A 13,832-nucleotide genomic window follows, 5' to 3' on the forward strand; every position below is an offset into this window, starting at 1 on the left:
CACGTGTGTATAAAGAGATGAGAGGGACCAGCCCCAAGCAGAGAACCGAGCGGTTGGCCTTTTAGCAGCAGCACACCGAGAGCAGCGCCATACATGCTTTCCACTGTCAACCTGATTTAATCATGTCTGAATGCCTTCATCACTCAGACATGATTAAAGCATGCAAACATCTAGCTGTAATAGTGTGGTTTCCTGCACACAGATTACATTTCCATACATGCTCCAATACAACCTTAATTTGGAGCATTCAGAAAACACTGACTCATACACCACGCAGCTTTAATCTGCAGATTAATCTGCCATTGTAAGATAAAACGCCGCTCCTGGTGGACAGGCAGATGCTGTAACTCAAACATCCCAATATGAATCCATACAAGCTGCAACAAGTTGCGCAATGAACAACTGCTTCCACCGGGCAAAGTGTGAGAACGTGGTAAGGTGGTAAAATAAAAATATGTAAAACTGAGGTATGATCATCAATGTTCATGAAACAGTCGCTTCTGTCTTCCACTTGTTTATTTTTTAATTATTGTTTATTTTTGTTGCTTTGGTGAAATTTTGATCTAATGACCTAAAGCTTCAAGCTGCATTTATTTAAATTCTTCACAGTCATTTATTTTGGTTTTTAATGAGAGTTTTTTTTTTTTAGTTGTCGTCTTTGACAAACTGTAAATAATCATAATTAAGTGCCACCATCCCACAGCCATCTTAATGTCTCAGGGCAGTTATTTGGGAAGTTATTTTGAAGCATTTATTCAAAGAAATTTTAAAAAGGTTTTAAAAAAGTAACATTTTAGGAAGAGTGTGAAAGACTCAGTAAAAGTCTATCACATCTCACCAAAAAAAACAAAAAACAAAATCAAAAAAAATATAAAAAAAAAAAAGATTCTGGGGGCCTCTAGAGAGGCTCTTTCTTTCCACCAAAGGAAAAGAAAGAAAGAAAAACAAGAAATCACCAAATTTCTCCGTGTTATTATTTTGGGTTTTAAAAAAAACTTGACTTAATTATGCTTACATATAGAGACACCCACCAAAGTTGTGTCCTGAGCAGGAAAAACCCTGCTCATGTGTACCATAAGATTTAAAAGGCATTATTTTTTTTTTATAATTTAGAGTATCTGCCATAGATAAAGAAAACATAAACAGACCCATTAAATAAGATATATTCCTTTACAAAGTGTAATAAATGACATCTGGCATTTTAGCTTGGTCACTCTAGGGCTAAAACAGACAAATATGTATTAAATAACTCACCCTATGTGATGCTTTAATCTCGTCATTTCCACTGAACAGAAGAAAAAGTGAGTGTCTGGTGGCTCTCTGTGACAGAAGGCACCTGTTGGTGTCTCTTTACACTTGTATCAGTAACAATAACTGGGTGGAGCACGGATCACTTAAGTCATCTCGCAGACTTTCAATGACAATATCATCCTCTGAGCCGTGGTTGTAATGGAAACGCGAGAGGTTGCTCAACATCGGATACTCGACACCCCCATGAGAGTTTAGGTAGTGACAAAAGACTCCTGAATAACTGGTTACAAAGCATGAAGTCACTCTCCCCACGTCACCATACATGGCTCAAAACTGAATCATAATAATCAGAGAAACCTTTCAAAACTACTGACTGGCATTTTTAAAATTATCCCATCTTGAGCTTCTATAATAATTAAAGCTAAACTACAATATTTTAGTTTTACCATCCATACATTTGAGGAAGGACGTGACAAACCGGCTGTAGCTCGGGGAAAAACACGAAATGAATTTCCTCATAGACAAGGACAGGCGCAACAGGTGACGCTACATTTGAGCATTTTACACAATATATCAGAGTCACTGAAAGAAAACTCATCAGCTGTCACCAGCAACACAAACAGTCACCAAGGAGCGGGATTAATCTGTCATTAATCCATTTTAACAAACACACAGACAGACATAGACAGACAGCTTTGCAGGATTATGAAGCTTAAATATAAACATACTGTATGACATATAATATTTCCACACTTATTTACAATGGAGAAATTTGTGTATATATATTTAATAACTATATACATAACTAAATCAGTCCCCTGGTCCCTGTCACACTCAGAGGTGATTAGTTAGAGAAAAAGGACATATATATGATTGCTTAAGTTATTTATTTTGTTCATTATGTACTTAAATCGCATACATTAATTTCATGGTGGAAATCAGTAGCTGTAATAGCTGAGATATCCCCGTCTGGATATTTGTGTTGCACCAAACAGTCCTGCATTCTCAGAATCACACAGCTGGAACTGACAAAAATCCAGTTATGCAGACTGGCAGATCTTATCGATGATAATGTCATGCCTTCGAGCTGGCCCCCTGCACTCCGGGCCCTCATATATTCCCATGCAGGGCTGAAGAAATGCTTTATTGCCGTCATGGACACTTTCAGATGCCTCGCCTACACCGCTAAGCCTCCACTAAACGACACAATAGTCAGCCAGAGAGACGGCTTATGTTGTCACAGCTGCGCCCGGGCAGCGTCACTGCTAACAGATTATAAAGACTTCAGTGTTCCTCCAAAAGCTTTGTGCCCTCTTTTACTGATAAAGCTCATGAGCATAATAACACGAAGATGGTGCGGCAAGAGCAAAACAAGTATTCAATGTTAAATTGTTCACTGAAGATAAATAATAATTTTACAACATTAGCCTGTGAGATAAGCATTGACGCAAATACATATAAGAAAACCAATTGTTCTGCTGCTGTATAGTGGAGATAACACCAGCTCAATGCCATAGCTGGTATATTTTCATGAGATTTTACCAAAATCTTTATAGAAGTTTTGCCACTTGGTAGCCATGTTGAAATGCCCTGAGACCCTTATTTAAGCAGTTACTCTTTAAAATATTGATTTTAAAGATCACTGATACACAAAATCTGCACAAATAGTTATTGTACAGCTTTTTGAAAATTAGTAACGCATTTAAAATAACACCATCCATCCACACATTCACTCTGATCTGCTTATCCAATTCAGGATCGCAGAGCCTACCACAGCTACCACAACGCTAACACGTTAAAATAACACAAAGTGTAATTTAGTCTTGGTGTGAGTATGAGAATATTTCACAACTCCTCCATGCCTATATCCTCTAAGTGTGGTTATTTCACCACATTAAAAAATATCTAATGTGCTCAGGGAGATGGAAACAGTGACTGAGCATTTCACAAATAATAATCAGTGTGCGTTTTAACTGTATTAGTATATTAGTTGACTAACACTAAAAAAAAACAAACCCCAAAATATTAAACAATAACTGCTTTAGATTAAGATATTGTGGGTTTGGGCCAATCTGTCAACACAAGACAATTTCAGGAGGCTTTAGGGGAGACCATTTCTGATACCGGGAGGTCCATATGACTGAGAGTCGAGTGTTTGCACTACCTGCTTTCAACTTCTTAAATCAGCCCCAGAAAAATAAACTCCCCAGACTTTAATAAAAAAAAGTAAACCAAAACTAAATCATCATTATAACAATAAAGACCAAACTAGCAAATTCTGGAAACCAACAATGAATTGAAAACAATTAAATCATTAAAATCTAAATAAAAACACAAAACATAATATCAGTGTTGTAGAATCAACAGCCAAATCTGATTAAAAACTACTCATGCATTGCAGCCTTTGACCCAAAACAAGACCTCTAACAAGCCTCTTCACCGACAGGAAGTTGCTACTTTATCACCACATTTGCTGTTGCCTAATTGTCACACAGCTTTTAATTCAGGATCCATCCAGTGCCATGATATCGCTCTTTCATAACGTCTTTGGATTTACTCACCATGTGTCAGAGCTGAGTGGTTCAGCAGGTTTACTCTCCGGCTCTGAATACTCTGCCTCTGACTTCCTTGCAGGAACTGGAATCTTCTGTGAATAAAGTCGAACAAATGCATTTATGCACAAACATCGACAGCAGACAGGCTCCCAGGTATCCCAGAGGCTTAACCTTTTCTTTCGATAATTATTCAAACCAACTCATGATGCTGCTTCCTGGTTTCTCACCAGTGAAAGGGTTGCCCCTGTCTTTTCCTTAAAGTTGAGGGTGTGTCACTAAGAATAAACATGGATTAATATTTGACTTGGCTTCTCTTTTGTCGCTGTACCTTCAGTCAGCACTTTTGCTCTTAATGAGATATAAAGGCCACCAAGAGGGTTTGACACACCAGGAACTTTTAAATGACTAAAACTTCTCGTGCTTTGATAATTCTAGTTTAACAAAAGTTACTCTGAGATCATGGACCTCGTGAGATTTGATGCCTCACCTGTTCGTAGACTTCTGTAGATGGAGACGATCTGAACCTCTCATGGGAACAGGTGGTTCTGGCTCTCTCCTCGGTTCCTGGATCGAGTATGTTATCAGCTGACTTGTACCGTCCAGAGACTCTTTTCTCTGAAGGTTTCTTCTGTGTATTCCAGCTGGCCTCATACTCGGCAAACGTGCCCAGTCTTTGCTGGTCTTGGATGGACTGCTTTTCTGTAGAAACTCTGAGGCCCTCCTCAGCGTAATCTCTACCTTTGATTCCTTTCATTGCATTCTCTGTTGCACCAACGGAGGCGGGTTCTCGACTTTGGTGCTTGATATGGCTCTCAAGGGGCATGTGGTGAGCGAGACCTGGTTTCCTACCGTCTTCAAAGAGTATATGCTGGTCTAATGAGGAGCTTGTATTATCACTTGGAGCGACACCCTCTTTCGTCCCCACTTCGTGAATTTTGTCTGGTTCAGAGAAAGACTTAACTTTCTTTTCTGCAGGAAAATGCTTTCGACCACCAATGCGAGTCACCTGACCTCCTGAATGGCTCGTTGCTGACTGTGTGACAGTTGGCAGAGGCGTGACATCTTTGCGAGCATGTGCCGAGGATGGGTAGTTAGGTAAAGCCTCAGCATTAGAGTGCTCCGGTAAAACTAGCTCCAGGTCTCTCCTCCTGAAAGAGGTAGCCTTGAGCACCCTCTCTTGCACTTCCTTCAGGTGGTCCTTGTAGGAGCTGGAGGAGGAGTTTGGAGTTGTACTTTCGGTGGACTTCCAGATGTCCTGATCTTCTTTAGCCTGACCCTCAACCCAGGGAAGGACAGCCGCACTTTTACTTTTCTGCAGCTTTGCCCTTCTCATCTGAATTTCGTTTCTCAGTGTGGTGGCAAAGCGGTCTTCGCGCTTTAACTGCTTAGCTTCAGTGGACTCGTCAGAAACTGCACCGCCTCTTCCTCTGTCATCTTGCCCTGCGACATCCAAAGACAGCGAATGAAGCATGGGGTTGGCCTGGGGGGAGATCTTGTTGCTCATTTGGCTGTCGTGCTTGACATCTTGGGGGGGTTCTCTGTGCTGCAGTGGTAGAGGCCACCGCTGTTCAGACTGATTGCTGTGCTGAGATTCTGCTGTCTGTGTATTGTGCCCTCTCTGGCCTCCCCAATCTTCGGAGCCTGTTTTGAGTGCAGGGTTTTCGTGTACACTAGTGACTTGGTGCTTGCTGTACCCGTTGGTGTCTTTAACGTGTGAGTGCTGCTGCTGTTGGGGCAGATGATACTTCACTTTAGCAACCGTCTGCGGACTGTGAGAGGTTCGCTCATTTCCAGTCTGTGGCAGATATGTCGCACAGCCCCTGTCCTCTGGTATTCCTGACAAAGACACAGGGTTCGGCTGTGTGGGCTGGATTGTAGTCACACAGTAGTATCGGCTGTGCCCGCTGCTCTCTGTGTTTTGGTCAGGGCCTGTAGAGGAACTTAAGTTCTTTCTCTGGCTCTGGCCAGCGTGTTGTGTTGAACCGTTAGCAGATACCTCCTGCATGCTGTAATAGTACCCACCTACGTTCTGTGGCTTTGGTGCAGAAGTAGCCCAAGGCTGAGGATGAAAAGTGGTTTTCTCGCTGTGGTGTCTTTGATGGTAAGGTTGGCCAACATGGGTGGGCTGCCGAACATCACTGGAGTGGGAATACCGTTTGTTTGAAGTGAACTGGTCCTGATGGGATTTTTCAGACTGAAAGTAAAAACTGTCATGGTCGTTCTTCAAGGAAATGTTGTGACAGCGATTTTCACATGAAGCTCTGGATTGCAGGTGGGAATCGATTCCTTCGGGGTGAGCAATCACCAGCCCTCTTTCATGGACTTTAGTGGCAGCAAAACTATCACTGCGTGTGGGTGGTGGTGGAGGCGGAGGAGAGGAAGAAGCAGTTTTCTTTTTCTCAGGGACGTTCCAAACAGGCCCAAAGCTGGTTCTACTTGAAGTTGAATGGTGGGAACCAGCTGGCTCCTCGGTCTGTGGACCATCGCAGCCTGAGCTGACGCCTGGCATCTGAAAATACGTGAGCCTGTCGTCCTGTCTGACTCCCTCTGCGGCCAGGCTGTGGCCATTTCTGCCACTGCTGTTGTGCTTTCCTCCCCCCTCCCACTGCCCGACTTTGTAGACCATGTTCTCTGTTGAAGCAGCATTGCTTTTTGAGAGGGTGTAGTCCGGCGTGCTGGAACTGGTGGAGAAAGAGCTGTAGGCCGAGTCCCTTTTCCCTCCTCCGAGTTGCTCCATGCTGTTGTTTGATTTGGTGTGCGAGAGCTGACCGGCCGGGTATGGGTGTGACACATGCTCTAGGCTGTCCATGCTGCCGTGAGAGCTGAACTGGTCGGACACTCTGCGCAGGTTTGTTTGCTCCCAGCCGGTGGAGAGATTTGCCGATGACGAGCTGGAGGTTAAGAGAAATGACAGATTTTTTAACAACAGAAGAACAACAAACGTTTACCGTTAATAATAAAGGGATCTAAATCTGTACCACTATGTAACCTGTTCGTTTTATCACATTCAGATGTAGTTAATTATAAGATTTTTGGACACCAAACAACACAGACACACGAGTAAACACACATTAAACACTTAATCTTAAAACCGGTAAAACAGACATTATTTGAGCCATTTGCTACATTCAGGCCAATTGAATCTCAGGTGGGTCCAGCACACAGTAGCATGATGAAAGAAGGACACTTTGGCGGCCTGGTTATGGCTCCTGCACCACATGCTTGACACCCCTGCCTTATTGTGTATTTGGCCTTTTGGTGTAGGGGTATAATGTGAGACTGGTCTACATCATGACTATTGCTTGAAATGCAAAATCTAAATACAAAAATAATGTACGATGGCTGAGAAATTAATCCGATTTCTTTTTTCTTCCAATAATAAAAACAACAACTGAGATTTGGTACTCTGTGTGTTCATTTTCACTATGAAGCTCGTGTTTTTTTTTTCCTATGTTACAAATCAAAAGCAGCCCTTTCTGTTCAGCACATCTATGAAAGGTCACTCACTGGATGTTTAGTTCGGCTTAAGCCAAACGTCACTAAAAGGGAGCCTTCTGTCACCAAGATCTGTCTAGAAGACAAACCTTTCAAGGTTTTCAAGGTATGTGGACCTGTGAAAGGATTGACTATCTGCTACCTGCAGCTGTGTCTGCTAATCTCTCAGCATCTTTGACAAGGTTCATCTTTAGGTGGTAATAGCTTCGGCTCTGTCACTCAAACCTTGACACCATGGAGGTCTCCTGTGGTGACCGAGTCATCGGGTCTGGTCCTCTCTTCGTCCTTGTCGGCACCTTAAAACATCCTTCAGCAGAGGCAAGCTGGCAGGTACTTGTAGCTGCCCTTATGAGACAGACTCTTAGCCTGGGCTTAACTCTTTGTAGGTTGAACCTGTGTCGTCCACCAGAGCCACTACTTTTAATGTATTTGTTTTGCATTCAAAATATATTTAAAACTAAGCAAAGTCCAAGTAAAAAAAAGGAAATATTTTACAGTTTAGGTTTTTTGCCATGTTAGCTCCACTCTGATGTGTAAATGAAGTTGCACATTTCAGGGGCTTCATCACTTGCTTTATAAAGGATGGTTTGTGAAATTTCTTCGTGAAGTTTAATTTTTTTGGTTTCTTTTAAACACTGAAAGAAAAATTTAGTGGGGAAAATTTTTTCTGGAGTGGTTTTGCTGGTCAGGCCCAGTTGAGATCAAATTGGGCCCATGAACAAAAACGGGTTTGACGCCCTTGATTTAGAGCTTACAGGACACGAAGCACATAATCACATACTGCTGATCAAAAGTGCTTATGTGTAACATTCAGAGTCTGAGGTACCTTGCATCATAGTGAGTGTGCCAGACTGCCGCGGGTGGAGACTGTGTTTTGGCAGTCCCTGGTTGGCTTTCATTGAACTTGGTGGAGTGCCAGGAGTGAGGCCTACTTATAGGTTCATTCCTCCTGCAGAGAGGGCAAAAAACACAGACTAGGATTAGAGACCAAATCCTTATGGAAAACAGTATGTGCTTCCACATAATGAGCCACTACAACTGGAAGATGCTGCTAAAGCCACTAATGTGACCCAATAAGCAAAAACATTGCACATTTTGTGTAAAGTTGGATATTTTTTAATCACACTGGAGTCAGACTTCTGCTGCGATATGTTTTTTTCATTCTGCTGAAACACAAGAGCCAGGCCTGATTCTTCAGAGGTGAAACCACTCATTACACCTTTAATGGTCTTCACCCTGAGTTGAAATTTAAATAATAAAATGGTCGGGAGTGAGCACTATGATTAGTCAGTGAAGTTTTACAAAGAGCGACAATCAGTTATGTGAATATGTCAAGCAAAAAAAGCAGCTGTTGCAGAAATAAATCACTTTTGGGAAAAGAAAAATCATTCGTAGGTGTCTACACTAGTGTGAACCAACTAATTTCAGTCATTAAAGCTCTGCAAATAAGGCCTGAAGTACGCCCATGTCTGTCCTTGAAGGTTTGGGTTTGTACAGGCCCCAAACCACCTTCAGTAAAGAAGATATCCACATTTAAAAAAAAAAACAAAAAACAAAAAAAAACCATGCAAGGTTTTCTTAAAATCAATTTTACACCCACTCCAAGTGTCACAGTCTAAAGCTAAAACCTGGTTTTTGAATTTTTCTCCAACAAATTATCAGGGAAAAAAGGGAAACTTAAAAGTATCATTTCAACCTAAGCTATGTACTTTGAATACCTTAAACTCAGGAAATCTCAATTATATGAAGGCAAAGTTTAGTTTCATTAAATATACTAAAGTTAATTTACAAAAAAACCCCAAACTGCGTTTCTTTGGGAACTTTCTTTAGATCTGACTGATTTTATATATAGTGAACACCTCCCTCCACTATGAATGACAAGGTATGAATGAAAAGCCACTCACTGTCCTCCAAGAGCAGACCCTGGCTATTTGCTGGTTTTGCCCAAAACCATCAGCTCCCTGCTTGCTTTTTTTTTTTTTTTTTTTAAAAACCAAAACTATATAGCAGTTCTATATCCTATAAAAGCCACTTTGCAGCCTTAGTTCCTCGAGTTGGGCTCAGTTAAATCCAGAGGTGATGGAGCCTTGACCATCAGGACCCCTCAGCTGTGGAACGACCTGCCTGAAGAGGTAAGGCTCAGAGAATCAGTAACAACCTTTAAGCCTGTTCTCAAAATCACAGCTTTCTCATTTGTAATGCATGTTGTCGTCCTTCTCTTCCAGTGTATTCATCATTTGCAGTTTTCTTCCTAAACGTATCGGCTTTGTGTGATTTTTCTGTTTGAATCTACACTTTGTGTGAGCTGCTGGTTGTCTCTCAAACTATTACTTTCATGTAACTCCCTGATTAACCAGATATTTATATTTATAAGAAACCTACCCTTTTAGGTGCTGCTTTCTGAGATCCATGTAACAAATCAAACAAACATGAAAAACAACAAAGTTTCATTAATTGCATTATCAGTTACTGGCAGATGATGAACTGCATGCTGTATGAATGGGATGAACATCATTCATCTAATGAACCACAACACAGAAAGGCATGCCGATGTAGATAGACTTTCTATGAGAGCAGTAATAATATTACTACATATATGATTTATGTGATTATGGGCACAGGGCAGACACAAAGAAACGAAGGACAGGAGAGGAAGGAAAGAAAATGTTCACTACGGATTACAATGAAGCTGCAGGTTCGTACCTCATGGAACTTCGCAAAATCTTCGTAAGAAAGCTTCTCGCCACAAGCACGTCATTCTCTGAGGGCATTTTCTGAGCTACAATATCCACCATTTTCATATTCCTGGGCAGCAAGGGGAGGAACACATACACACATACTAAGAGCTCGACTGGCATACACAGGACAACCTCACACTTAGAGGTCAGTGTCTCACAACCTGAGCAGGACAAGTGATCCTGAACCTTCAAATGACCCCAAGCCCTACTTCTCCTTCAACTTTTATTTACATATTAACACACTGTAATGGGTCCACTGGTGTGGGATGGATATGGGAAATTTGTGTAGGGTCAAATATATTTATGCTTTTATCATTATAGGCTTTGATTTCGTTGTAATTTTTCCACTTCTAGTCACTGCATTTTTATGTTGTGCTGCAAAAGCCTACAGGCAGAAATAAATGCCATTAATGTGGATATATTAGACTTAAAAAAAAAAAAAGACTTATCTTTTTGATTATTTTGTTTTAATCGTCAGTGGAAGCCAAAAATCATAATAATATAAAAATATAATTATAATTAAAGGCAAGCATTATTTATCACAGTATTCTCAGACAGCTGAGGAACGTGTATTACAGCTCTGGAGCTCTGCTGATATGCAGTGTTAGAGCCCCCTCTACTGGTCAAGAACTGATGACACTGTCACAGCATGAGCATGCTCAAAGTCTGAAGTACATTGAGCATGCTCAATGTACTTTTCTGTCACGATGGACAGAAAAGTACATTAACAGAGCAAATGCAGTTTCACTGATCGGTCATTAGGCTCATTATGTGAGCGTAGCTGAGGTGAGCTCAGACTTTGCCATATGGTCTGTGAGGGAACAGCAGCCCAGCATGGGGTAGGGGCGCTTAAGAGGACAGAGGATCTCTTACACAGTCAGATCAGCCTCTTCACCCCTCAATCCAAGCTGTCGTCTGCCTCCCAGACCGCCTCTCTGTCCCCATCGAGGTTAAATTGACACAGTTTGACAGGAATGAGGAAATGAGGAGAACCTTGTAGTTACACCTGCAGTCGTTAAAATAACAGTGTTTGGTTTTATAATTCAACAATTCTTGCCAATCTGGAAATTTGTGTCAAATGAGCCAAAACACTAAACTCAACCTATAACAAAACAGCTGAAATAGAGGAATCACGATAATTGTGACTTTAAATGATATAGATGGTGTTAATAATGCTCAAAGTTTTTAAGACCGATGCAGATATTTGGCACAGAAAAATATTACAGGCTGATTATCACTCGTTTAAGTTTCATGTGTTCCGACACAAGAAAGGTAACAGTCGGTGTTTGTAGTTGTTCATTTACTTTTATGTAAGCTCTACCCTGTTTTGGGAGGCAGGTCTAGCTAACAACTTGTTGACCCTAAGATGAGGTAAACTCAGGTTTTTGTTCCAGAAAGAGAGAACTTTAATTCTGAATCAGTTACCATGGTAACAGAGTTTGAAGTAAAGCTGCAGATTTGGCCCCATTTATAATGGCTTAATTCTTATTTAAAATAGCTCAGCCTCCCACAACTACAATGAAATATCTAAAATCTATACAAGTTTAGACATTTCTTACAGCATGTTTTCCTTTACTGACTTTAAATTCATTGAAGACTTGGAAAGCCAATGTGCATTTTTTCAGTTAAATGTGAAACTATTACTGAACTCTTCACTCCTAAAACATCTCTCCTATGGCTGTAAGAGAGCCATCATCAATCAGTGAAGGCTGATGTTGGATCAGATTGGAAATAGTTCTTATTTCAATCTCATGAAGCTTTTTTTTATCCTCACTGAATAATTACTGGAACAACAAAATGGTAATAACCTGTAGCAAAAATAACTTTTACCTAATAAAAAAACCTGACCCGAGGGCAAATCCAACCCCGAGCTGCTGTTGCCATCTCAGCAACTAATACCACACGGCCGTCAGTAAACTGTGTGTGATGTGTTTCTCCAGATTTTATCTTCAGTTTCTGTCACCTACATTTTGTCCCTCTCAGGTTACAGCTGAATAATTAGATTTAGAACTTAAATTTTTCATCTAATGAAAATTCAAGTTGAGCAAATAATAGCAGTACACATAAAAAAACAAAACAACCCTTATATTATATTATGGTCAGCACTGATACGGTCTGCTGGAAGGCTCTGCTCTAGCAGGGTTCTATTTATGACAGCTTTCCCTACCTTCTTCCACATGTGCTTAACTCATGGTGAAGATACAGTTGACTGTTACTTAATTGAGTTAATTAACTCTGAGTTTGTTAAACATGCTTCCTGGACACAGATCACATCATTTATTAGTCTTTATAATTGCTGATATTGATAGACCTGTAAATTCCTAATATTGACCCAGCAATGAATTGGCTGGGCTCTAATAAAACTAAACAACTGTGCAGCCGTGCTTCTTGCTTTCTCTCATTTTCCTGCAATTTTTGCCAGTTTGCTAAACAAAAATGTGTTTTTGGTTGAAACATATTTTCATATGTGAGAATAACATCATTCAGTGATCCAAAGCAATGTTGCAGTTATAGGCTACTAATAAAGTTTGAGTTAGTAAAAATATTCTCAAATATTACAAGAGAAACTAAACAAACCAAATTTATCTACATTCTGATGGTACTGCCTGAACTCTGGGGACAACAAACTTTTTCTGTCATTTTTAAAGGACATGTTTGCTGAATCAGGGACTCAGGCCTTCTCGGTTAGAAAATCCATTATCTATCTATCAACTGATGGGGTTTAACACAATTGAGAACTATGCCCATTGTGTTGTAATTCACTTATTCAATGTGTTGCACTTTGTCTACTTTATCTTAATCAGTATGGCTCTCTGGAAAATAATGTTCTGAACTCTGTGCTAGAAACCTCAGGGTCAATAGTTTCTGCCCCTTAAGTCACTTTGCTCTCAGCAGTCTGATGGCAAGCGATTCAAACGGCAGCTTCCTTCAGATGGAGACATGAAAACAATTTTAATAACCTAAGCTTTTATTTTTGCACCCTGCACTCTCTTTATAGATTGAGAATTTTCAGCCAGATACAGATTTAAGGTTAAGCTCAATAAAGTGGGACGATTCCACAAAATTAATTGTGGATTAGAGTTAAGGCCTATTTAGAGGACAAAGAAAAGCCAACACGGGGGCTCGGTCTTCCTCATCTCCCATCAGTCCATGTTTCTGGGGCACTAGCCGCTAACCACACATGGCGCCTGCTATTGGTATGCAAATGAGGCTGGTTTTATTAGGCCTATCGTCAGGGCTACAGCTGGACCAGCACAGATATGCTAGGAAAGTGAATCAGATGGCATGAACGGGGAGGGGGGCAGGGGGATAGATTTTTACTGAGTGACCAGTTTAGGTTCAGTTTCAAATGACACAAACCAGCCAAAAACAAAATGCTTAAGAACTAATGGTCGGTTAATTAATGATGCTTTATTCACAGATCTTTTGGAAGCTAAAACCCTTCCAGTCAAAGATTAATATGCATCTGGTTTTGAAATGTTAAATCTTGCTGATCATGGCTTAACCTAAAATAATGGATGACCTCTTACTGAGTGATAAGACAGAAGCAATCACAACAATAACAGAGTATTAGGGTCAAAAAAACAAGCACAGAGGCCCCAGATGTGTGACGGGACAAGAAAAGCCTCCAAACACTGAAATCAAAGGTTTGCATTTAAGAAGCGAATAAATCATTAAATAAAGTTCATTAGCACTCACCAAAGATCTGCACGAAGGAATTCAGAAATGACACAAAGAAGGAAATCTGCTTTTTTTTTTTAAGATACTCCTATAATATCAGGCTCGAAATCAG

At 40.6% G+C, this 13,832-nt stretch overlaps 1 protein-coding gene across 3 annotated transcripts in view; it reads right to left on the reverse strand.

Annotated features, from left to right (window-relative positions):
- shroom2a (shroom family member 2a) overlaps window positions 1-13,832 on the reverse strand; it is a 47,514-nt gene that overhangs the window by 7,870 nt on the left and 25,812 nt on the right. For 2 of the 3 annotated variants that reach the window (XM_031753829.2, XM_039606845.1), the window contains 3 exons: window positions 8,128-8,250; window positions 4,294-6,697; window positions 3,813-3,898 (listed from right to left, as the gene is read on the reverse strand). In XM_031753829.2, coding sequence (XP_031609689.1) covers window positions 3,813-3,898; window positions 4,294-6,697; window positions 8,128-8,250 — 2,613 coding nt within the window. The remainder of the gene's footprint in view (window positions 1-3,812; window positions 3,899-4,293; window positions 6,698-8,127; window positions 8,251-13,832) is intronic. The other variant, XM_039606844.1, reaches the window with a different exon arrangement.

This window comes from Oreochromis aureus, linkage group 23 (assembly GCF_013358895.1).
Source record: "Oreochromis aureus strain Israel breed Guangdong linkage group 23, ZZ_aureus, whole genome shotgun sequence".
Taxonomy (NCBI): Eukaryota; Metazoa; Chordata; class Actinopteri; order Cichliformes; family Cichlidae; genus Oreochromis; species Oreochromis aureus.